The sequence below is a fragment of the Onychostoma macrolepis genome, chromosome 02 (genome assembly GCF_012432095.1).
Source record: "Onychostoma macrolepis isolate SWU-2019 chromosome 02, ASM1243209v1, whole genome shotgun sequence".
Lineage (NCBI taxonomy): Eukaryota > Metazoa > Chordata > Actinopteri > Cypriniformes > Cyprinidae > Onychostoma > Onychostoma macrolepis.
This window is the reverse complement of record NC_081156.1, coordinates 15,705,141-15,731,047: the sequence shown is the minus strand read 5'-3', so window position 1 is coordinate 15,731,047 and position 25,907 is coordinate 15,705,141. Positions and strand designations below refer to the sequence as shown.

Genomic DNA, 25,907 nt, shown 5'->3' with positions numbered 1-25,907 from the left:
GTTATGCGTGCAACTCTCATCTCTCATTCTGACCTTTCTACCTCACATTCCACTGACTCAGTCAGATGCCTTAATTTGAAAAGCCATTCATTTTTAGAAGCGGATTCTTTAGAAAACTGGGAAACTGTTCCCCACTTTCAAGCTTCTCCAGCTGCATACAAGCTTAACATGATAGATGAAGGTTCAGCATTAGGAAATAGTAATGATCTTCTGTTCCACTCTTAAAACTGTTCTGCTCCCTATACGCACATAATTAAATATCCATAAAAAAGATGAATCAATACAGTACATTATGCAGTTTTGGGCCAGTGTCAATCAGTTTAAGAAATTAATACTTTTATTTAGCAAGGACATTAAAAGAATTTCTATTTCAAAACAAGAAAAAAGTAAAAATGTTTTGAAACATCTATGCATCAAAGGAAAAAGTATCTTGGTTTCCACGATAACATTAAGTAGCACAACTATTTGTAACATTGGTAATAATAATAAATGTTTCTTAAGCTCCAAGTCAGCAATGATTACAATGATTTCTGAAGGATCATGTGACACATGAAACACATTCAAAAAGAAAATAGCTGACATATTGTAATGTTTACACTATTAATATTTAATATTTCTCAACACACACACGCACACACTGGTTTCCATTTTTTTGTGGGGACTCTTCATAGGCATAATGGTTTTTATACTGTACAAACTGTTTTTTTCTATCGCCCTACACCTAAACCTACCCCTCACAAGAAACATTCTGCTATTTCAGATTTTCAGTGCACTCCATTCTGTATGATTTATAAACTTAAGGACCTAAAAAATGTCCCCACAAAGTCAAAATTCACTGGTATTACTATCCTTTTGGCGACATTTGGTCCCCACAATGTAGCATAAACAAGTACACACACACACTGTACAGAAAAAAAAAAAAAACCTGAAAAATGCCTAGACATTTTGGATTAGTATTTCTGTCCATCCAAAAGTATCAAGTACAGATTATTTCACAGACATACCTTAGCAAATTATTGTAATGTGGATATCTAATCAAGTGCTGCAAACACTACCTCTGTCAGTGCAGGAAAAAGGAGTTGCCTGATCCTTCTTTATCAGAAATATCAACAACTCTTGTCCAAGGTAAATTGGGCGTGCATGAATACAAACTTCCACAGGAGGCGTGTTAGTGTTGTTCTTAGCTTGCACTTTGGTTTAGAATGGCAAAATCCTCACATTATCACCAAACAGAAACGCCTTTTGATTGTCTTGCGAGGAGCAGGAAGAAAGTGCATGCTTGACTACAGGATAAGTCCATCAAACATGGTTACATCAAAAGAAAGATATAAAGAGAAATTTAGGAAATCTGTTCAATAACATTTCATTCATTTAACCTTCATCACTTGTCAAGTAGGCTACATGACTGGTAAATGTGATCATCATAGATAAAATATTGCCTTAAAAATGCCTTCATTCCTCAATATCTGCTGGATGAAATTAAGTGTTTTACTGACCTCCTCATATTTCATTTAATACACTCATTAAAATCCCTTTGTTCCATTTATGGCCTTTACAAGCTGTATAATTCATACGGCACGCTAATGAAACACACGTTACAGAGTTATTGTTTCTTTTAAGTAAAATGTGTCCAAATTACATTGTGGGCTGTGCTAAATTAATCAAGATGTGAAATGTTGTTGATAACAAGACAAAGTGGACAGGCCACCAGTATTATATAACACCAGAGCCATTATATGCAAGATTGGGCATTTCTCTGGCAGCCATATTACGATCTCAAACTATCTTATGTAATATTTACTAAACTATTATTTGATCTGCAGAGATCCAACTATTTTCTTTTGTTTGGAAAAATTCCTGCATGACCCCATGTCTCGCTTGCCACACGGATTGCAACGGACATGTTTCGAAGCCGAGCGTTTTCCCCAGTTATTCACACAACCGATTGCTACCTCCGATCCAGACTTGGCAGGGAGGAAGAACCGGCATCTATTCTGGCTCGAGTCCTAATTGGTCTAAAAATACACGTATTGTCATCGATCAATTAATCTGTTAACACATACATTCTTTCTTTTCACAACTGTGTTTATGAAACAGCATTACCCATCAAAAGGATGGCATTTCAAGGGTGCATTGTTTAATCCGAGAATAAAGGTTTGCTTGTGAAGTGAAAAAAGGATGTTACATATCTCAGTCACGAGTTTGGGATTTCATCCCAGCCCTCACGAAGGACAGCATAAAGTTGTTCAAGAAACTTTTTCAATTGTGTCACCCACACCTGCAGAAATCAGTCTGGATGTGCTCAGAAAACAAATTAGTGAAATATCCTCATAATACCCTAAAGCTCAAACAGGTGTGTTTAGATCTATCCTCTTACGACTGGTATATAAAAAAACCAACAACCAGCTGTTTTTTATGTTGTGAGAGATCAGACAAAGGAAGAAGATATTTCCACTCTAAGGAATATTCAAGTCATTATCTTAATCAGTCTGCTGCACTCTTCCCAGAATTCAACTCTCAGACATTTATCTGATATCACAAGGATGCTATGTTACTTCACATACATGTTCGTAAGAATGTTAAGAGAATGTGGGTGGAAATTCAGGTGCTATCTGGCAGAATGATGATTGACGCTAGCATTACGTGTTATGAGACCATGTTGACTGATTGAAGGAAACAAGAAGATTTAACTCTCTCACGCCATCTGTGAACAGTTCTCCAGGGTCAAATAAAAAATTAGAGGCTCTGCACAGCTGCCAAAAAGGGGGAAAAAATGTGACGACAAAGCCTAGAAGTGGATTAACTCAAAAAAGTTTCAGTCTGCTGAACTTTTGAAGGATGCAGGTGCAACCTACTGCTCACCTGAGATCTGTCACTGCCTTGAACTCCTCCAATTCCTCTAACAGATTCCCTGAGCTCCCAAATTCCATTAAGAGTCCACAAACAACAGCACCATTCATCATGATTCCTTAGTTTCCTCTGAAACTAAGATGAATGAGCATGTTACACATGTAGCTATTTAAGTACACTGCACCATTTTCCCATTCACCAAATTCTAAGAAAGATGAAACATTATATAAAAGACTGTGAAACGGTTTAGAGATGGCTCTTCATTTTCATGCCAATGAGTCCTCAGTTGTTCATAGTGTCCCAAACAGTTGTGGCATAAAGAATTACAATGAAGCAGCCAGAGAGAAGCGGGTGCGAATTGCATGTGATCAACAAAGCATGAAGCCAGATGACAAGATTTGATTATTAGAGCATGAGTATACCAATGCTGAGAAATTCTGAATGTGGAGGTACTGCTCTGCCCTCTGATGTACCGAGACCAATGGCATGTCCCAACAACACATTCCCAAACAACTGACCTCAAGTTTGGTCCATGAGCTAGTGCCAGTATATCCCAAAAAACATTAATGAACAAAAGGCCTGACATGGCTTTAATAATAGAATATAAATAGGAAAAATATTTGGGACATGACCACTTGAACATTTAGCAGGTATCTTCTCCATGATGTGCCAAATTGCCAAGAGCAAGATTTTCATGGATCTTACTGAAAGTTGGAAAGAATCTTCACTATTGCAGCTGACTTTTAGTTTGGGATCTAAAGACATTAGCAAATTCCAAACTGACAGAGGATAGACACTGGTCCAGTAAAACAGATTGAGTTTTCTTTAGCACAACTAAAGCAAAGATGACCTCTAGAGACTCAGAAGCAAAGTGCACATGAGAAACAGGCCTACATTTTTGCAAACTAGCAAAATATATATTTTTACACAGCATTGACAGTTACTTTGTATTTTGAAAGAATCGTTTGAATGAAAAATTCAATGATTAAGTATGCTATATCAGAATACATACTTCCCTATATTCAGCAAGATACTTAAGTGCACATCCAATGAACACTTTGGACACAAGCATTGCTGGTAGGTTATATAACAATTACAACAGAACAAATTTAGTCAATTCAAATTAAATTTCCACTATATAGAACATGATGAATTAGCATTTTGAAAGAATCGGTTGAATGAATGATTCACTCATAAAGATGGTCATCTTTCACCACCTACTGGATGGACTGTATATCAGCGCTCATGGAATGCAGCTGGCCAATAAAATTCAAGGAGCAAAACTAAATGTGGTATAAAATGTTTTGTTTTTTTTGTTTTGTTTTTTCACACACATTTTGTTTCGAGTACTCTCGTCATAGCAAGAACAAACAAGGTTTCAGGGTATTTTTAGGACTGCAACAATAACAGTAAACAAAGAAAATTGTAGAAGTGACCAGCCTCCAGTGGGTGGATGATGGAGGAGCATTTGAGGTGGGACAAAGTTGGTCTGGGAACTCAGTAAACATGGGAATCGGAGGGCTAGAACATGAGCAAAATCTAGGGTGTGAGGAAATAGGTCACTTGCCTGGGAGACTTAAGTGGGAACACGGTTCATCTGAGTGCCACATTGTTTCTCAATGAGATGGCTTATGCCTTCAGTGACACAGTTTTGTCCCATAAAACATTTTGTTCCTCACGTTTTGCAGACAAAAGCATGCCTCATGTCCCAGTCTGCATTTTTGGTGTGCATGTACTTGCTTGTTAATTTCAGACTCAATTTTCAGGTTATTCCAGTCAAGCCTGCGTCTGATCTTTAGCCCACTAATGGTCATCATTGTCTTTCTCAGGCAGGACAGAAACACTGCAGTTGGTCTGCCAACCTAATATCGGAGTTGAGAAATTTCTAACACTGAAAGAATGATCTAAAAACAGCATCCAAATGAACTAACACCATGATTTACAACTTATATTATTTTCCTAAATTACTTAGTAGTGACAATTAGAAAATTCAAATGCCATGTATTCTCACTGCAACCATTAGTGGAAGGTCCCAAACGTAATGTCTCAAGCTTTAGATTGCCTTTTAAGGCCACACTTTCTCGGTATGCTGATTTCCAAATTAAATAGCAAAACCAAACACTGCTCCACCGATGACACTTTGACAAAAGAGCTTTGAAATGAACAAAATAATGTATTAAAAGAAAACATGCTTGAGAACTCAATCCATCAGCAGTTCTGAATCAGAACTCAAGTGCTGTGGGAAAGCATAATTCCTCCTCACTATAAACCTCTTATCCTCTCAGCACAAAACTTTGTCTTTGATGAATTATGATCTGTTTTCAAGAGCACAGCTAATAAAACATGGATGTGACCTCAACAGAGGACTATTCACAACAACAGGACCCCTGGCCCCTTCCACACAGAGAGTGTAGGGATTTTTTTTTTTTTACACGTTAACTGTGCTTTGCTATAGTGCAAAGATTCGTAATACACATTAATCTGCTCATTCCTTTATTTTCTAATAAGACTGTGTAAAAAGTAATGGTTACACTGACCTCTACTGACAGCTGAAGAGAAACAACCGTTTACTTTCCAATGTACGTACACACACACACACACACATAATGTGTTTAGTGCAGGTTTATAATTACATTTCAGCCTAAATTAAACATCTAGTATCCAAGACATTACGAACAAATTCATGCACACACACAGAGTGTAGGATTTACTTTCAAATAATTTTCACTCAGAATACTAGTGAATTTCATAAATAATTAAAACGGAAAGAACACATGACATTAAAATAAAAAGTATAAAAACTGAATAGTATTTTCTTGTTAAACATACCTCAATAATCTTTGTTTTATTTACAACTTCAAAAAATATTTTTTACATTGAAGAAAGTTAAGCACAGTGATATGGCTCTCACAAATATCTTAGTAATACATAAAGAGATATAAACATTGCTTTCAATAAAATACAAAATAAAATAAAATCCCATGCACTTCCCAGGGTGTGAATTCTTAATTCTAAATTTGATGCAGGTTTTAGACAACTTTACATAATTCTTTTTTTTTTTGGTATGCAGTATAGAGAAATTGTAGAGAAAAGCGCATGCAGAGGAGTGAAATTGGAGAAAAATTAGACTACAGGAGAAAAAAAAACTGTTAATGTGTAAGAAAGGCTACCATTTACACATTTATCTCCCAGATGGGCTAAAAATATAAGCAGTTGAAAAGTCCAACGTGAATTTCCATGCAGGTTTGGTGCTGGTAGATCAGTCAATTGGTTTGTGAACAAACAAACAAATAAATAATTTTTTTAAACATTTATCATCATATTGACAACAGCAAGGGATGGGTTTGATCCAAAGGGAATGTATAAACTGATACAAAATAAGGCTAAAAAAATAACAATTAAAAAAATATATATATACACACACACACACACACATATATGTATGTATATATATAAATAAAATAAAATAAAATAAAATAAAATAAAATAAAATAAAATAAAATAAAATAAAATAAAATAAAATAAAATAAAATAAAATAAAATAAAATAAAATAAAATAAAATAAATACTTGAGGCAACGATTGTCTGAACTACACTGAAACTTTTCTTAAATGGATGGCGTTTATCGGTACTTTCGATGATTAATGGGCGCTTCACGCGCCATGAGAATAGGCGGCAGTACCGAGTCTTTCACTGACTGTATTCAAATGATAATCACCGAGAGACTGTTCTTGTTCCGGGTCGTGCTGTTTTGTTATGCTAAGTGAAAAACGGGTTTAAGAGCGTCACGTTATAAATACACTCGTTTCGAGGTTTGGGAAACAGATCAGGACGCGATGCAAAGACCACAGTTTCGCCATCCCCGTCAGGGCTCAGGTCCGCGGGCCGCAGGCTTCCGCAGCCCGCCTCCAGCCTTCGACAGGACAGGGAGTATGTTTCCATCGCCTCCGTGGGCATTTTCAACACCACCGCCGCCGTTTGGACCTAGATTTGGACAGTGTTCTCCCAATACCCCACCGAGAGAGTTTGGTGGTAACAGAGGCGGCGGCGGCGGTGGTGGGAAGTATTTTAACGGTCAGTCTCCGGCTCACACACCGCGCAGATCGAGCCCCAGTCCCCGCGGCGCACCGTTCAGACGCTCGCCGTATGAGAGTCCCAGACGACACTCTGGATATCAGGTAGTTCATTCGCGTTCAGGGCCAAATTAAAATACTAATGCGCAATTTGAGTTTTAAACATTTTTGTGCTGTAATTTCACTTCTCTGCGGTATTTTGCTGCTCTAATCCGAGTTCATTTCAGCGAACTATGTGCGTTTGTTTTGTTGTTGTTGGTTAGGACACTACTATACAATCTGTGAGTAACTGTGATCGTTTTAACGTCTTTCTGCATGACAATTTTCTCCTTAAGGGTTCACCACGGACATCCACACCGTTTGGGTCAGCGCATGGCAGGGAGAGAGGGACAAATGATATGGAAAAATATTACAAACCATCAATGCTCCAAGATCCCTGGGCTGACCTACAGCCCATCTCAGTTACACAAACTCAGTCTAAATGCAACAACAAACAAACCAATACAAGCAGACAAGGGAGGTACTACAATTAAAACTTTATCTAACTTCAGTGAAAGGGAAAAGTCACTGAACAGTCCTTTTTTATTTAGTGCACCAGTAGTGCACTAATTTTTTAAAGTCAAACGGAGCCAGCCGAACACATGGACCTGAGGCAGGATTCACCAGCAATAATTCTTGAGAAACTGACTTCACAACATTTTCTAAAATCATATGTACTTGCTTGTATAAAGAGACATTCTCTTTTACTTTTATATCTGCACCTCAAGGACAGGATCATAAAAATGGGGTGCTATTGTAACTGGCAGCCTATTCATAGTAGTTTGCCATCTCTGGCCCACTCCCATGGAGTTTGCAAATCCTTCATTGAATTCAGAGGAATATGTCGTCAAGCTCAAAATGCAGTCTAACAAAAGATGTCTGATCAACACATCCATCTACCTCTCAATATTGACTGTGTGCTGTTAACTAGAACAGGTCAGGTCAAGTATTTGTAAGTTTGGCTCCTTTACTAATTTTCTATGGACTGTTTATTTTGTTTTTTTAACTTTTGGTTTTATCACAGTCTATGATCATTTCTTTTTTGTATATATATAAAACCATAGACTGGCAACAGGCATTGTAATCATAAACAGCCCACAAAGAACTATTGTTGAATTATAAGCCAAATATAATTAAAAGTTGTAATGCAATACAGTCCTTGTCAAAAAACATTGCAAGTTGAAATCTGTTACGCTTTATTTACTAAAACCATGTTTAATATTTTCAAAATTAATCTTACCATGAATAATGTAGATAACACACCGTAACATTACTATACATCTCTGCAAGTTGTAATTCAGTCTTTTCTGTAGGCATTACGTTTTTGCTGTACAATATACCATATGAATCATATTGGAGGTCTACAAAAATAGATTTTATTAATGTAACAGAAACATAACATTTTACTTTTTCTTTTTAAGTTCAGTATGCTTAAATGTTTGCATTTCATTTTCATTCAACATTCATATCACCATAATTACTGTTGTAATATTACATTACATCAGTGCTGTCAGTTTTCTTTGTATTGGTTGTCAGCTAGTTCTTTCGATAAAGCTTATAATTTGCCCTTACGCTATTTTGAATTCAGATTTCTGCATGTTAAGCGTTTTGTCAAGAGACGCCCAAAATATAGAATGAAAGTGTATCTAAGTGTATAAGAAAGACTCAAACAATAGAGGCTTATAATAAAATGTCTTGTATTGTAAACGTTTTTTTTTTTTTGCGCTCAAAAGTCACTTTTTAAAGTAATAAGGGGTCTCTTGAGGCATCTGCTGTGGATATGTCAGCATCATTGCCATATGGCACGCTTGCCGCACAAACAGACCAATCAAGAGCTTGTTGAGGGATAGTAACCCACTATGACTGACTAAACAAAAGGAAAGGACTTGAATATGCCACAGTACACACATAAAGATTTGGGTAAAGACAGTCACAGAGTTAACATTTAAAAGAAACAGTGTAGTTTTAGCTGCAAAAGTAAAAATCGGTAATGTGGAAATAAACGGTCAACCTCACATTTATTTACACATGGATGTGCTTATTCAAAATCATTCATCAAAGGGTGACGATTCTAGTTTACTTCAGATCTGCGGGTGTCTGAAAAGCAGATTGTGTCCAGCCCTTAGAGTTTCTTAGTTTTAGTATGAGTGAGCATGATTTCACAATATACTCTTACCCTTAGAACTAAACTTCAGAAAATTTTAATTTACAATAGAAAATATAATTACACAGGATAAACGTAGCAAGAAATATTCAGTTGCATATAAGTTATAATAAAGTACACAATTCAATCTGTGTAATAAAACATTCCAACCTGTTTTCACAGTTAAGTCAACTCAAGCTAAATGATGTTCTCACTTCTAAATTGCTAAATCTATGTGTAATTTGGGACCCCTAGATAGCACAATACAAACCTCTAAATCTGGTGCCATACACACAGGGATGAGTGAATAAGCCCTTTAACTACAAATATTTTATGTATGTGTGGTTAAGGAGAGATTGGGTTATGTTAAATCACATATTTGACACGAGTTTGGTGCACTATTAGACTTATTAAACTGAAATAAAGGACAGTGCCAGTTTTCTGAAATGCATGGGCTTTTACCCTTTTAAACTGTCTGAATTCAAAAAAAGCTTTTGGGAAAAGAGCCAATTAAGAATCAACTCAATTGATTCCTGTGTTTATTAGCTATTTTTAATCACTTGAGCATTTGTTTGGGTAATATTTAGCATTGCCTATGTTAGGCAAAGATATGTAGCTATAATTTTCTTTTAGAAAATTACCTAAAAGCATTTATGCAGCTTGACACCCAACATTTTTGTATTTTTGTAACATTAAGGCTTTACTTTAGGAAGTAAAACAGAACAGGTGGTTTAAATTCTCAAAACACACCATGAACGTGCTAACAAATAGTTTGTAGTATTATTTTTCCCATAGTGTTAGTGTTTAGCAATCAAGAGTTTAGAGTATCAAAGGTACTCATTCAACTAAAGTAAACAGAATCACAAGTCATTAAAAATGATTATAGTAGTCAGTTCTGGTGTGCTTGAGCTAAGAAATGTTTTTATCTGATATGTCAGACCTTTGATACCATTTGTAATTTTAATGCATATTTGATGTTCTGCCCTTTTATACCCATTGAGAAACAACACCGAGAAGAAATGTGTTTAAAGGAGATAATCTCCAGCATTTTTGCCTGTAGAGTGATGAAACCTGATGGATTTTTTTTTGGAAGCAGTGGAAGGGTAGAGAAAAGATGTTAGTGTTATAGTATGACCCAGTCGTTATAAAATGCAACATCTTTCTCGAATTCTCTTTGCCAAACTTTTCCTCTTCTTTTTTCCATTTTTCTCTTTGCCATCTTCCATTTTTCTGGCTCTGACTTCACGCATGAGATCAAAAAACACCTGGAGAGATTATGAAGTTTGTATGAATCATTAGTACTGCTAATACAGAATGATTCATTCTGTTTAGTGAAGGGATAGTTCACTTAAAAATGAAAAACTGTAATTTACTCAACCTCAAGTCATCCAAACCTGAACATTCTTCACAATTTCTTTTAAATTCCACAGAAGAAAAAAGTCATACAGGCTTGAAACAACATGTGGGTGAATAAATGACAATTTTCATTTTTGACTGAACTATCCCTAAATGTATCAAATGTAATGGTTGCCAAACCAGTTTTTGTATGGCCTACCTTATCTACGTTGGCACGGGTTTTGGCAGAAGTCTCGACGTAGCTTACTGCCCACTGATCTGCTCTGGCCTTGGCCTCCTCCACCCCGACTTGCCGTCGGTCCTCCAAGTCTGACTTATTTCCCACCAGCAGGAAAGGTACGTTCTCCTCCTCTTTTACCCGAAGGATCTGTTCTCTGAAGTTTAAAGATAAAATGAGAAAACTCTGGATATGTTTTGCTGCATGAACATATTTAGCCAAGCTTTTGACTTGTACACTGCAATACCAGTGTTGTGTTAATCACCAGTTTTCAAGTCATCTCTCTACCTGAAATCAGCAGTAGCAGCAAAGGATTCAGATTCTGTGATGGAGAACACGCAGAGAAATCCCTCTCCACTGCGGAAGTAGTTGTCCCGAATGGCAGCGTAGTCCTCCTGTCCCGCTGTGTCGAGGATGTCGATCTGAACCTCCTCTCCATCCAGAACCACCTTTTTTCTGTAGCTGTCGGCTTTGGTGGGCTCATAGTCTTCCACAAACTTTGAAAGAGATCAGCACAATTATACTTTGTGGTTAACCTCAATGTACACATGATGTGAAATTCCTAAATATTAAGTCTTACCTCATCATACATGAATTGCAGTGTTAGTGCTGACTTGCCCACGCCACCGCTGCCCACCATTATCACTTTGTGAAGGGCCAAAGCATTCCTGTTAGCAGCCATGGCTTCAAGTAACGAGAGATGGGTGGCGATGTAGTGAAAAATCAGAGGTAGATGATATTAAGGGAAACCTAGAAGGAAGAACTTTGAGAAGAAGAGAGCAGATGATAAAGAATGGTGTTTTATGTACAGCAGTAACTATTTTAGTCATTCAGGAACAATTACCAACAATCATTACTAATAATATACCTGCACATATACCTGCACCCTTTCAAGTGAGTCAAACATGTTTGGGGTGTTACTTGTGAATAATCAGCTTTGTCTTGTTCCCATCATTCACCCTGTTTATAATGATAATAACAGGCCTACTTTCTTTTCGGTCCCCTGAGAAAATGCTAAAACAATGAGGCTTCTCATAAAAGCTAGCATAGCATTTGTTGGTTCCCTTCCTAACTGACACTGACATCATTGTTTACTAGAGTGAAGCAAAAAAACACATACATTTGACAATTCTCTTAAAGAACTGCTGATGGTTCGCCCAAAAATTTTAAGTTCTGTCATCATTTACTCACCCTCATGTCATTCCAAACCTGTATGACATTCTTCATAAAAAATGATATGTTAAAGAATGTTGATAGCCAAACAGTTTTGGTGACCATTGACTTCCATTGTATAGACAAAAAAAAACACTGGGACATTTCTCAAAATATCATCTTTAATGTTCCACAGAAGAAGAAAGTCATACAGGTCTGGAATCGCATAGTGTATATCTTGAGTAAATAACAGAATTTTCATTTTCAGGATTAATTTATCCTTTTTAATCTTCCTATCAACTGTAATCAATGTGGAATGAATTGCTTCCATATAGCCAAATAAATCAAACTTTAAAACACAAGAGTAACCAACTGTCCAGATTGTGAGACTATAGCTCATAGGTGTAATGTGATTATATGTAATGAGTATATATAAAAAAAACCTCTTAGAAAACCTGAAATCATGGGCGGAGTCCCTATACAATAATACAGGATTACTGCTGTTGACTCAAGTGCAGACTGTTAACAACAGCAGTTGCTTAGGTTTACTCAGTTTACACAGCTCATCTGTGGTGTATATGGAAAGGGTGTGGCATACATTAAGCAGGATCGTTGACTGCTTCCACATGATTGACGCCACATTAACAAGCTTGGCACAAAGAGTGAGAAAAAAACTGAATGGAATATTTAAATGAGCACTTGACTAATGGGGCATCACATTTCTATAAAGGTGCCTCAGTATGCTTTTGTTTGTGGTCCTGGTTCATTTTAATAACACATGAGAATGTTACAGGCTTGCAATGTGGCATAAAGTGAAGTTAATATTTCTGAACCAAAGGCTATGGTTTTGAACTGGTTGGTAACTATTAGAATACAGCAATGAAAGGGCCTTTTGTTAATTCATACAGTTTGCAAGGTCAAAGGAAACAAGTGAGATATCCTGTACTTCAAAATTAACATTGTCTGTCATTATAGCAGTATATTGACTCATTAGCCTTTCAAAACAGACTATATTGTATGGAATTAATTATAATTAAATATGAAACAAATAACTATATCTATATATCTATCTATAGATGGATGGATAGGTAGATAAAGCACAAAGTTGTCCATTTAAGGGAACTGCTTTTGTACCCCAAAAAGCTACAATATTCTGACAGTGTAGATAGCCTATTTAGTAAATATTAGTTCCAACGGCCTTTATATGCAGCACCATCATTTAAAATCTAAAATAAGTGCTGCGAGATTCACTATAATGTAGCTGTATATGCAAATATGTTTTACGAACAAAGAGCGGACTGCGGAGGACTTATTTATATTACAAATAAATAAACTAAATTTGGGTCGTGATCCATTCCATAACAATTAAACAACGTCTACAACACATGCGCGTGATATTTGACACCTGTTCCGTTGCTACAGTCGTTTACAGGAAAACGAGACATGCGCAAATTGTATTAATTCACTCAATAGAGACTAGTGAGGGCATCAAGTTATTCTAATGCCGGGGTCATTCAAAAAGGGGGTCCCGACCATTCAAGTGCTCACTGATACAGCTAATGACTCCTGCTGAGCTAGCAGGCTAACTCGGTTGTGTCAAAATGACAAGCACGAGGGGCTGCTGTAGTTCACGAGCACTTGAGGGTAAAATCACAAGTGATTTTCCTGTTATATTTAAATACCGACAGCGCGCTAACTGCCACTTCCGTGTTTAAGGGAGGGTTTGGTTTTAGCACTCCACAGCTAATAGGGAAAACGTACTGCTTGAGTACTTAGTACGTGGTGATATATCAAACCATCTAATAAAATAAACGAATGGCAGTGTGCTATCACAATAAAAGTTATAGAAAAAGTGTGTACAAATCAGATACTTACCAAATGAACGGGCACTTGCGTGGTCGACGTGTTGTTAGCTTTGCTGCTACAAGCAGATTTGTTTTGCTTCAATGCATGACTCAGAAGGGAGCAGCACTGCTGACAGCTTCGGCTGGCTGGGCTTGGTCTTCACAGACTACCAGTTTACTTGTGAATAGTAAGAAAATAATGTTCGTATATGCTAAGACCTAAACGTGTTAAATAATGCCACATAACTCGATGGGTTACGTCTCCGTCTTTTTCAACTACAAATAGTTTTAGCGTTGTTTTAAAACTTTCTATAATTCCAGTGTCTTCTTGTCGATGATAGGTCTACAGTACCAGGTGTGCAGTAGAGACTCAAACTAAAATGTTATGTTTTGCGACGTCATTACCACAAGAAAATTGTCCGCCTAGAGGTCTCCTGGATAACTGTACAGCACCGCCAGGAGAAAATGCTTGTGCTTTTTAATAGGCATGTGTAGCCTTCAATGAAATAGCAATTGCCCACGTTATTATAGTAGTTCAACCCAAAGGAATCTAGCCACTAAAACTGCTATGTGATTATGAAGTTGACAAATTACATACAGATCTCTTACTGAAGCCCGTAGTGAGGGTGAGCTGGATTGTCATGTCAGTAACTTTCTAGTTCCATAACTAATATAATTAAGAAGTTATTTTAGTAAGTTATTTTGTGAAATAATAAAATATTTATCTCAATCTGAATTTTATTGCATTAGCTGCACCGTATCATAACAAGAGGCATCTGCAAATAAATGATGCTAGAGCCAACTATACTTTTCTCAGGAACTTTTTCCAATTATTTTAATCACTTCGTCTCAAGGTCATTTTCATTGATCTATGAAATCAGTTCTCCTCAAGTTCACACAGTTGTTGTAACAGAATAAATACCTGTGTAGGTTACATTAACAATAAACATCTTTCACCACAGAAAATGTGGTGAAATTACATTATTACAATTACAAATTATTCTTTAATTCATTTCAAGCAAAGTGTGCCATCTTTAAAATAAATATAACTTGTTTTGATGTTAATATATATCATTTTATTAGAATTACAAATACAAGAACGGTCATGATATATTATTATATTTTAAAATAACTGTTTTCTTTTTAAAATATAATCCTGTGACTACAAAGCTGAATTTTCAGCAGCCCTTCTATTCTCATTATCATCAATCTTGATAACTGCTGCTCAATATTTTTGTGTAAACCATGATACATATTTCTTTCAGGATTCTTAAATGAATGGAAGGTTCAAACGAACAGCATTTATTTGGAATAGATACACTATAAATGTGTTACACCACAACATAACTTGTCTTCAATCAATCACAAGGAGATATTCTTCGTGAGGGAAAGCCATTTGAAGAGTGTTTATTTGGTACTCTGGTGAAAATGGATGTAACAAGATTAACTAAGATAAATCAGGTTTGTGAAAAGAAACTAACCCTGAGGCATGTAGTCGAGAGATTTGAAAATGAAAGTATATGCCTCTGTTTAAACACTGTTTCGACACTATATTTTTGATATAATCATACATTTGGTTAATTTGACATCTCTGCTGGCTTTGCATTGAAATGCTGCATTCGAGGCACTGAGCTCACTGAGTTTACATAAAGATTGCTAAGTGTCTGTATCCAACCAGCCGTGCAATTTATTTGCGACTATACAGTAGTGCCTCTCACAGGTGTCTGGTTTTAAGCATCATGTATAACTTTAACCATCTTCATACAATATATCTCAGTCACCATCTTATACAAAAATCTCCTGACACACATCTCATTTACAGCCCTTCAGTCATATTGGAGTTGCTCTCCATTCTTTCCCCTCAGTGAGTGCTCGAGGTTGGTGGATGAACACGCTGTATCGCACACCCTGGTTAGCAGCAGAGCGAACGAATCCGCTATTCGCAGTCATAGTGATGGCCCGCAGGGTGTCCCCTGTCCCAAAGATCATCAGTGATCGTCGGTTCACCTTTGAGCTCATAACCAAGCGTTGTGTGCGCTCAGACGGCTGATCCGGAACCACTTTGAGCCTGGCTAGCAGCTCCTCCGCTCGGGATTTTTCTCCCAGGCCTCCTAATGTATCCAAGATCACACGGAAATCCTCAACCGCAGAATGGCAAGCAAACAGCTCTTTTCCCTTCATGAACTCCTCCAGCTGGGGCAGGACCTTCTCTTGGCGCTCCTGTGCGGCCTGCTCCGTCAGCACCACTTCCTTAAAAGTGAAGTGACAGTTGCCGTGGCTGAGGGACGACACGTACGTGATCAAAGTGGTGATGTCAAGGTTCACCCTGTTGCACACGTCCACCTTCACTTCAGTGGGGAAAGCAAGGCTGGCCACAATGGTGTCTCGATCAACACGGGTGTGCGTGAGGTCTGTATCGTCACTGTCGTCGTCGTCATCATCATCATCATCATCATCATCATCTTCTTCCTCAACCAAAGCTTCATTCTCTCCCTCCTGGTCCTCTTCCACACAACCATGTTTGTCTTCACTGTCTTCGTCCTCTTCCTCCTCTCCACCTTCGATTATTGTATTAACAGCAACAATGTCGCCTCTCACAGAGATGCCCATCTCTTTGAGCTTGTCAGCCATAGGGCTTGAGACCCCATTGTAGAAGGCAAATATAATGTGAGGGTTGCTGTACTGCACAGGCTGCTGCCGACTGGCCTCAAGGAAATCCTCTGCTTGTCGTATCACGCTTTTATCCCCGTACTGGCCACGGCCTTGCCAGATGTTGTGCAGCGCCTCTGCCTTGCGCCCGATGGCTTTCACCCAAGTGTGTCCGCCGTTCGCCACCACATCAACCACTAACGTCTGTTTCTGGCCGTCATGGCCCTCGTAGGCGAACACGTGCAGGACACTCACCACATTCTCTAGATTCTCGGCTGATTCGACGATAGCCCTCAGATGAGTGAGATTGGTACTTTGCAGGTGGGACTCCTTGATCACAACTTTGCCGGCCTCCACCTTCTGCAGGAACTTAAGCTCAGCCCGCAGCTTACTGCAGAGTTTAGCACGACCCTCAACCTCACGGCCTTGGCGACTGCAAATCTTGTCCACTCGCTCAAGCAGCTCCTTGGCGACTCTGATACGGTCCTGCAGCGTGTTGTAAGTAGCCATTGCTGTTGAACATTATTCCTACAGAACGAGAAAGAAAAAGACTTAAATAATGACTACAGAGCTGTGGGGCAACATGTGTATGTTTGTATACTACATTGATGAATAATATCGAATGCTTAGAATTCCTAAAATATCAGATTTACATAGAAAATTACAATTAAAGGAATAGTTTAACCAAAATTTGTAAAATTTGCCTTAAAATGTACTCGCCCTCCAGCCATCTAAGATATAGATGTTAATAATAAACCATAGATTTGTTCCTTACAAACATTCAGCTTTTCATTTCACAAGACTTTAATTGATGTACTAGAGTCAAGTGGATCAATGTGATGTTTTTTTATCAGCTGTTTGGACTCTCATTCTGATGGCACCCATTCACTGCAGAGTGATGTAATGCTAAATTTCTCAATCTCTGTTCAGATGATGAAACAAACTCGACCACATCTTGGTACACATGCAGCAAATTTCCACTTTTGGGTGAACTGTTCCTTTAAATCATCATAGGCGTTTGTAATCTAGAATCTTCTGGGTCTTGTATGAATTAAACAGAAAATGGAACGGAAATGGACAAGATCTCCCGAGATTTCGCTTTTTAAAATAAACCATTAATGGCAGCAAAAGCAAGATACAGGAATATTTTAAGCAGAATAAACAAAAATCATAGTACTTAAATGAGAAGGTTTATGAATATGAATAAGTTCGCTAAGGCGTGGTTTTGGCGCAACACTACTGGATAATACATATATAAACATAAAGCCTTTCACACATTCTTAAGAAAATACCAATCAGTGCCCGTATTATCACGTTGTTTTTACACACCGGCTCATAAATACGTGAGCTTGTCAGCTTGCTTGGTTAAAGCCGTGATTTACTACATACCAGTGACATTTCTTCCTGCTTGCTTTAAATAAGAGAAGGATCACTGTTGACCGTTTAAGCGAAGTTATCCGGAAACTATGAAATACTTACAGCATATACAGGTTCAAGTTCTGCCTCTTCTGTTGTAGGTTGACGCTTTTCATCCACGAAGTAGAGGAAAGTAGTGCTGTTATAAAGAGTTTGTGTCGCCACCTAGCTTGGAGGTTATGAATTGCGTGAATTGTTAGTGAGTTGCAGTAGTACAAAATTAGGAACAAACACAGCCTATTGATATTGTGGAATTTTATATTTTGAAGATGTATTTTACATCTAAATTCCATATTCTTATTAGTCAATTTTCTTTACAAATTCCTCCATGCATTGCATTCATTAGACATTTCATTATATAAAAATAAGCACTATGGTGAACCGTTTTAACATTTAGTAGCATTTTTTTTATTTATTATCTGATGACAAGTAAATAATAATGTAATGACTAATCAGAATAAGTATTTTAATGTTCAATCAAAATCTTATCACTGAGATTAAATTTGTTTTAACAACTGGAATATACATTAGTGCCTAATATGTTCTAGTTTTTAATAAATATTGTAGAATGATATGAACTATTTTTATGTATCTAAGAAATAAGTAGGCCTACTAATAAATAGTTACTAGTAAAACTAAAATGTCTAAGCAATATTAGTCATTAATAAAAATGAATGGCAAAAATTTGCAATTTGTAGTAGCAATGGAATATTTAGTTGTCACTATATTGATATAAGTATAGTGACTAATGGAATATATATATATAACTTGGCACTACTGGGCACTTCTTTTTGTAATAAAAGGTTTCTTATGTAAGCCAGAGGCGGTTCTAGACCCTTTTTAGGTGGGCTTCAGCCCCCCTATTTGTTGTCTCAGCCCCCCTAAAACTATAATCAGCTATCTGAACGATCAGGCATGTGCTGCTTCCTCAAGAAAGTTTATCATTCTTGCTCGTTTCTCAATCTCAGTGTGGTACTCACGCACTGTGATAGACTGTTAATGTGCGTGCACACATTTGAATGAAGCGCACACACACTGAGAGGCACTGCACGGACAGCACGCAAATCACAGCCTGGTCTCATGATAGTGCATTTCAGTGGCACGGTTTTCTGTTTCTCTTCGGTGTACTTATATGATACGCACCCCTAAACCTAACCATTGCATCTCATATTCACGCCAAAGTCAGTTTCTGTGTATAAATAGCACACCAAATAGAAACAGAAAATTGTGCCATTGAAAATAAGCAAATACATACAATATTATGTCACAATGTCTGTCTTGACGAGTATCCAAGTAAACACGGTTATGTCTTAAATAAATGTATGTAAAAATGTGTAATAAAAAGGATGTGTGTCAGTATAACGGATGAAACCATGCATTTTTTTAAGTTAATAATGTTAATCAAACGACATTAAGAAAAACATGAGTAGGCTATCACTTACTGCTCTTAAGTGAATTCTGTAACTTTATAGGTAATTGTGTCTAATTACTTCATACTGTAATACAGTTTTCATAAGTACAGTAAAATACTGTTTATTTAGGTCATTTGTGTTGTTGTATCTAATGTTCTCTCTGAGGGCTAAGCCCCCTAAAGATGAAATCCTAGAACCGACCCTGATGTAACCTGACATTTAAAAATCACTTCTATATAAAGCAGTTTGAATTAACTTTGTGTATGAAGTTCATTGTGTATATAAATATAAATAAACTTGTCATACCCAGGCTAGCTACTATATAGTGAACAGCTATTGTAAAATAGAAAAAAAATAGAAGTACAAGCAATTAAAAATACACTCTAAAAAAAAATGGTGCTATATAGCACTAAAAGTGGTTCTTTGGCTCGTAATCATAGGGGAACCACTTTTGGTGCTGTATAGCACCAAATCTTGGTGCTTCAGTGGTTCCTCAGCGGTTCTTCACCGGTTCTTTGGCATGACTGTGGAGCTATATAGCACCGCTACCACATACAGAACCTGTTAAGCTCCTGTATGGTTCTTCAGCGGTTCTTTGGGGTGATTAAGGTGCTATATAGCACCACTGCCTTACAAAGAACCGGTTAAGCCCATTTAAAGGTTCTTTACGAGCCAAAGAACCACTGTTGGTGCTGTTTAGCACCATTTTTGTTAAAGAAATACAATGCAATATGGCACCTCTTATGGTTCTACATAACACCATTTGACAAAGGTGCTGTCTAGCACCTTTAAAGATATGGTGCTATATAGTACCAAACGTGGTTCCCCTATGATTACGAGCCAAGAATCACTTTTAGTGCTATATATATAAAGTAATATAAATAATAATAGTAATATAAAAATAGTTTTCATTCAACAATGCATGCTAAAACGGCTTGCCATAACATTAAGCATCGTGGATTTAAAAGCATTGCGTTACTGTACAGGAAAGAGGGAGGATATTAGGTCAAAGTGACTCGCGCTCGCAGCAGACGCTCATGTACTCATGGTAACAGATTCTGCAAGAGCGTATGCGTGCTCCTGACGCAACAAGTATCTGGTTTCCAGTCTCTCCTTTGGATGACTACGCGCTGTCTGGAGACGAAGAGCTTTTAACATGAAGAAAATGCATAACCAACACTGTATCTGAAGCAATACAGTTTTAAAACTGACGTTTGTGGAACTGCGTTGTGTTTTAACCGATTGCATAATAGTTGCTCAGACTTTTGCGGTTATTTCTACTTTCCTAGTTGCATTACAGGATCGAACTGTATCTGAGAGCAGTCTTTGGCGGATTTCCATCACATCTTTTCTTCAATCGTATGTGTTTTACGCATATGGATACTTTTCCGGAGCGCAGACGGTAGATTATGCATTCCACAGGATGGGTGCGAACAATGGGAAACAGAGCGGGAGTGAAGGTGAGTGCCAGAATCAAACTCTCACAGCCAGCCACAATGCTGCTTTTCCACTGTTAAATCTCGGTGTACAGCAGCCATAGTTGTGTCAACGTCACTATTCCCCCTTATTCTTTGTGGGCAACACTGGCCTTGCAGAGATCTCTTGTAATAAGTATATTTTAGAGCATACTTGTCATTTAGGTTTTGATACATTTTAAAGGACCCTTTAAACGTTAAAAGACTTTCTGATGTTTCTGGCATTGGGCCATTATAAATACACACATCACATGAATATATACAATATAAATATATTATGTCAGAATAATTATAATTCTCCCATATTTGTTTGATCAGCATTTTGCTAGATTGAACCGAGGAAAGCCCTGGTGCTTAAATAGTTAATTTTCTTGCATAGGAATATAGAATTCATACATTAGAATGTCACCATTAGCCTACTTAAAACAAATGTAAATGTAAGATTATTCATTGTTTTTAATGCTTGAGAATTTTGGTGTTTATGCTTAACAATCCAGCTATAAATCTAATATATTTAGTGCCATCTATTTTTTTGTCATCCAACTCATTAAGTATAAATGCACATGAAAGGACTCATATCCTTCTCTGTTTACCTTTTGTCACAGAAAAAAATAAGATTTTGTTGCTGCTTTAAAAAGGAAGTATGGTTCTTAAAGCAGATTTATGAGAACTAAAGAGCTTTGGGTTTGGTGCTAATAAGAAACGAGTGTGTGCCGACATCAGAGTGCACAATGCGATGGTTTTACTAAAGTAACCATCAACAGAGGGTGTGTGTACTTTAATAAGCTGTGAATCATGGCCTAACACATAACATAATTTCAGCTTGTGGGCAGATTTCTGCAACCCCCCCCCCCCCCCAACAAAAAGGTATATGACAGCAATTAGAGGACAAAACAGAGGCTGTCTATTACTATACGGATGTTAAAATTTGCTACTGATCATGTCCTAATAACCATGAGCATTCATGCCAGAGATTTTGCTCTCACAGAGTGAGTTCTTGGCTGCGTGAGAGACTTGTGGTCTTTTAAAGCACACCAGATTTCTCTGGAAGGTCAAGGTTTGGCCCTCAAGACTGGCATTCAGTGAGAAAACCAACAACTCCCCACACGCAGCTCTCCAATTTACATATTTCACATATCACAGTCTTTTGCAATTTTTGCTGTTATCTTTCGCTGTTGAGATCCTTACAAAGTTGATGTTGTCTACTGATTAGTTTAATTATTTCTAGGACCTCCCTTGATTTAATTAAACATAGCAAGACAAGATGATGTCTTTGTTTCATTCAAATGCATAACATTAAAAACTGCAATTTGTAAGCCAACAAATAGTAAATGTACACTTTTCCACATTAAGTGGTGTTTAAGTGGCTTCGATTCATTAATTGCTTACTTTTGTTATTCTAGTCTCACTTGTGAGCTGTTTTTTTAAAGAGTACCAGTTTTTCTTTCCAGCATTGGTTTTTACAAACAATACAGTATGAGCATTTAATGCACCATGGATGTTTTAAAGCAAATGTTTGTACATGTTTAATATGAACCTTTAACAGAGGGAGTCACAGTCAAAGACCATATTTTCTTCCTTAAAATAAAATCAGGATGTCCTGGATCTATTCCAGTGCAACCATTTTTTAGCCTAAATAAGTTATCCAAAGGAAACCAGTCAAACATATAGTGGATAATAACAAAATAAATCAAGCCTACACCAAATAATACCTTTTTGAATGCTAAAAGGATGCTAAAAGGGCCTTTATTTTTTAAGTGTTCAGTCACATACTGTAGATGAACATAGAACTTATTTGGTTGGTTTAAGGCTTTTAGGTAATTGTAACACTGCAATATTTGGAACTGGTTTAGAGTGTCTTTCTATCTAACATTTGTACCTTGCATATAAAAAGGTATCAGTTAAAAGTACACACTGTTTTTATTATGAATATCTGTAAGCCAGTATTCTCTCCATAATCATAAAAAGCACTTGCTTATTTTTTCAAATTTCATGCAAATCATATGGTTTGTAGAATTTCTTCAATGCCATGTTTGTTCAGTCAATTAATCTCATTAGCAATGAAGCACATTCTTCAGAGACAATGAACAATAAACAATGCATGTGATGTAACCAGACGTTGCATTCAAGGTTAGTGTCTGAGCAGATTCCACTTTGGTTCATTGATTCCACTGATCATTTAAAAAAAAAACTGGCCTGAAATGTCTTTAGTGATATCACTAGGAGACTATTTAGTGAAAAACAGGTTTGTTTACAGAGCAAAACACATTTTTTGCTCAGCATGTGGAAGCTCCATCAGTCAGGCCATTTATGGTAAAATAAAAGCTTATGTGAACTCGGGTTGTGTTTTCTCTCTCATCGAGCCTGTAAACATGCCTCATATGTGACTTGATGCTCTCAGGTGCCATTGAAACAAACAGGAGTGTTTAGGTAACATTCACACCAGGGCATGTTGTTTTAGGTTTATCGTTATCCAAAACAAAAAAAAAACCTAAATACAGAAATACATTTGTTCTGCAGGTTATTGGCTGTGTCGATTCAAAATAATTGTGGAATCAGCATGACTAATCAAACTGCAAATACAAAGAAACATGAGTCTTAGGTTTACTGTTGTGTCTTTCCTCATTTGGAATCAACTTTTTCAGATATTATAAAACAAAAGGCTTCTCATGTTGCATTCCAAAATATGTCATCATCACCAAAAAGTTCTTTTGGCTTCTAGTTTTATATATAGATTTTTTTTATGTGATGAATTCAACTGAACGGTACCTCATCTTGCACTCTTAATTCAAATTTAGCTGGGCCTGTGTTTTTTTTGGGCACAGTTTTTCTGTAATGTGATTTGTAAAAAGCTTCAGCTTTCGTTTTTTTTTTTTTCTTGTCCCTGCCATTGGGGAGTATCTGTGGGAGGCATCTGGTTTGTTATTCTAAGTTTGTGATGGACAGAAAAAGAATGCCTGGCATTTATCGTAAGATTTGGTGAACCCTGTTGCATTCATTTTTTAGTATATTTATGTTATTTGTGCACGCTTGACAGATAAAATAAAGTCTTGATATTTAATACTGTGTTTTGTGTATTGTGAGCATTATAGGCTATATGTACAGATGTGTAAGTATGCTAAATATAAGCTGTTTGCATACAGTGTCTCTTTCTATGACTTTTGCTTTTTGAGGCTAATATGTTGATTCTCTATTAGTGCTCTGGGTGTCCTGATGTGTCCTGGGGTGTTCTTTGTGATTTTAGGGAAAGGCAGTTCCAGTATTTCCTCCGACCTGAGTTCAAGTACAGATCAGACATCAACCAAAGCTCCAAAGAATGCAGCTACCAGTGAAGGTAGGCATATGGTCTTCATTAACCATCACTAGCTAACCTTTTGTTTTTTTTCTTGTTTTGCTCCTTTTGACTGGTTGATTATTTTGGTGGAACTTTTTTTTTGTGGGGCTATAAAAACTTAAAAATAAACTGGCCATCACAAACACTGTGGATTTTTTTTTATCCCTTTTCTCTTTTTCATAATCTAGTCTCCAAATCTGATCCAAATCCATAGTGGTGTTTAGAGTTTGCCTCGGGGGGAAGAATCTGACTGGGTGTGTTTGGGTGAATTGTGTGAATGTGGATGAAAATAAAAAGACAAATGCTGGGGAACTTGTGAGGCTGGCTTTTGAGGCCTTTTTTCTTGCAAGGCTTTCTTTGTTTATTATTCTGGGTGGGATTTATTAAAACACAGTTGTTGGTATGATTCTGCTCTAATAAATCATACCCAGAATAAACAAATGATGATTCAAAACAAACTCCATAATGTTAAAATTTGTGTTTTGTGGCATTCTGTCCAAGTCTGTTAACTTTGAGGTCATATATACACTACTGTTAAAAGGTGTATGGTCATTAACTTGAAAAAAAAAAAAATTTATTTTACAAAAGATTTATGCTGTTGAACTTTCTCTTCATCAAAAAATCCTGAAAAAAAATGTTTCATGATTTCCACAAAAAAACATTAAGCAGCACAACTGCTCAACATTGAAGATAATAAGCTCCAAATCAGCATATTAGAATGATTTCTGAAGAATCACATGACACTGAAGACTGGAGTAATGATGCTGGAAATTCAGCATTGCATCACAGGACTAAATTACATTATAAAATAATTTAAATAGTTTATTTAAATTGTAAGAATATTTCACAATATTACATTTTTTTTATTTTAAATAGTGTACTTTTTAACCCTTTCACACGTAAATTTAAAATATTGTAGCTGAGCCCCCAGCGTGAGTTTTTTTTTTTTTAGGCGACCGTTATTTTAGAATGTATAGCCTTATTGTTTCCATGGCGACGCGTCGTGCTTGTCATGTGACACACCGCAGATCACTTTTATTTCGTTTTTCCTTTTTTGATTATTAACACTAGAAGCGCCAGAATTCCAAAACTACTAGAACAGCCGTGAGCGGTCATTTTGACCACTATATTATAAACTCTATAATCTCTAAATAAATTGCCCAAATGAGAGATTAATGTATTAACTGTGTTAGGATATCTTTAAAAAAAAACAAATAACACCAACATGTAGACTTTTTATTTAGTTAAAAATGATAATTATAAATTTAGAAATATTCGCATCATTTCATAGTAAAATGTAATTATTGCATATTCAGTATTTCTCTGTATTTATTTTACATAACTCAGAACAACAAAATAACATTTAAAATGATCTATTTGATTATGATTTTTTTTACAACATTTATGATACATTATAACACAGAACATAAGCTGGAAACAAGCAGCTCTAAAGTTAAAAGAGTCACGAACGAAGTTTGGAACCATAAAACAATTACGCTACAAATTTTATATTAAATAAATATATCTATATCATGCTCAGCTATTTAAGATTCACAGTCAACACAAGTTACTTCTGTTCTTCTCGCACAATTTCCACACACGGGTTTGTGGCATTTGCAACAGGTGTCGCGTTTTATTTTGTCTGCAGATTCTCCGCACCTGGCACTGTCTCCGTTTTGGTGTCAGTTGCGGGGGTTGATTGTGCTTTTGGTACATTTTCTAAACGCTCCCTATAAACTCTTTATAAATCTATTTTTTAAAAGGCAATAATAATTTGTAGTCCAAGAATTTGTATTTATAATCAAATGAGCATATGCTAATAGTACTGGAGACGCTGACGGAGACAATAAACCGCGGGAAAGAACAATAGAATCGCGCGAGATTTAAAGCGGTCAATATGACCGTTATGGCTTTAATAGGTAGAAATGCTCATATTTTTTTTTCCTT

General features: G+C 36.7%; 4 protein-coding genes across 6 annotated transcripts in view; 2 read left to right on the top strand and 2 right to left on the bottom strand.

The window, feature by feature from the left end:
- Window positions 1-25,907, top strand: part of fbxl7 (F-box and leucine-rich repeat protein 7) — a 66,815-nt gene that overhangs the window by 12,022 nt on the left and 28,886 nt on the right. The window contains exons 1-2 of one of the 2 annotated variants that reach the window (XM_058745663.1): window positions 20,175-20,611; window positions 23,871-23,960. In XM_058745663.1, coding sequence (XP_058601646.1) covers window positions 20,575-20,611; window positions 23,871-23,960 — 127 coding nt within the window. In that variant the 5' untranslated portion in view covers window positions 20,175-20,574. Of the gene's footprint in view, window positions 1-20,174; window positions 20,612-23,870; window positions 23,961-25,907 lie in introns of those variants that run through there. The other variant, XM_058745660.1, reaches the window with a different exon arrangement.
- On the top strand, window positions 6,492-8,669 carry mplkip (M-phase specific PLK1 interacting protein). Its single transcript, XM_058745714.1, has 2 exons — window positions 6,492-7,028; window positions 7,259-8,669. The coding sequence occupies exons 1-2, from the start codon at window positions 6,687-6,689 to the stop codon at window positions 7,454-7,456; spliced, it is 540 nt and encodes a 179-aa protein (XP_058601697.1). The 5' UTR covers window positions 6,492-6,686; the 3' UTR covers window positions 7,457-8,669.
- On the bottom strand, window positions 8,316-14,125 carry ralab (v-ral simian leukemia viral oncogene homolog Ab (ras related)). The gene is made up of 5 exons (XM_058745704.1): window positions 13,706-14,125; window positions 11,259-11,441; window positions 10,967-11,175; window positions 10,661-10,835; window positions 8,316-10,370 (listed from the first exon to the last, which is right to left on the bottom strand). Exons 2-5 carry the CDS (start codon window positions 11,358-11,360, stop codon window positions 10,248-10,250), a joined length of 609 nt encoding a protein of 202 aa, XP_058601687.1. The 5' UTR covers window positions 11,361-11,441; window positions 13,706-14,125; the 3' UTR covers window positions 8,316-10,247.
- c02h7orf25 (chromosome 02 C7orf25 homolog) lies at window positions 14,758-17,938 on the bottom strand. Of its 2 annotated transcripts, none has more exons than XM_058745683.1 (2): window positions 17,803-17,938; window positions 14,758-16,851 (listed from the first exon to the last, which is right to left on the bottom strand). In XM_058745683.1, the coding sequence occupies exon 2, from the start codon at window positions 16,831-16,833 to the stop codon at window positions 15,505-15,507; it is 1,329 nt and encodes a 442-aa protein (XP_058601666.1). In that variant the 5' UTR covers window positions 16,834-16,851; window positions 17,803-17,938; the 3' UTR covers window positions 14,758-15,504. The 2 variants fall into 2 exon arrangements, with proteins under 2 accessions (XP_058601666.1, XP_058601675.1); XM_058745692.1 differs by having other exon boundaries at window positions 17,713-17,837.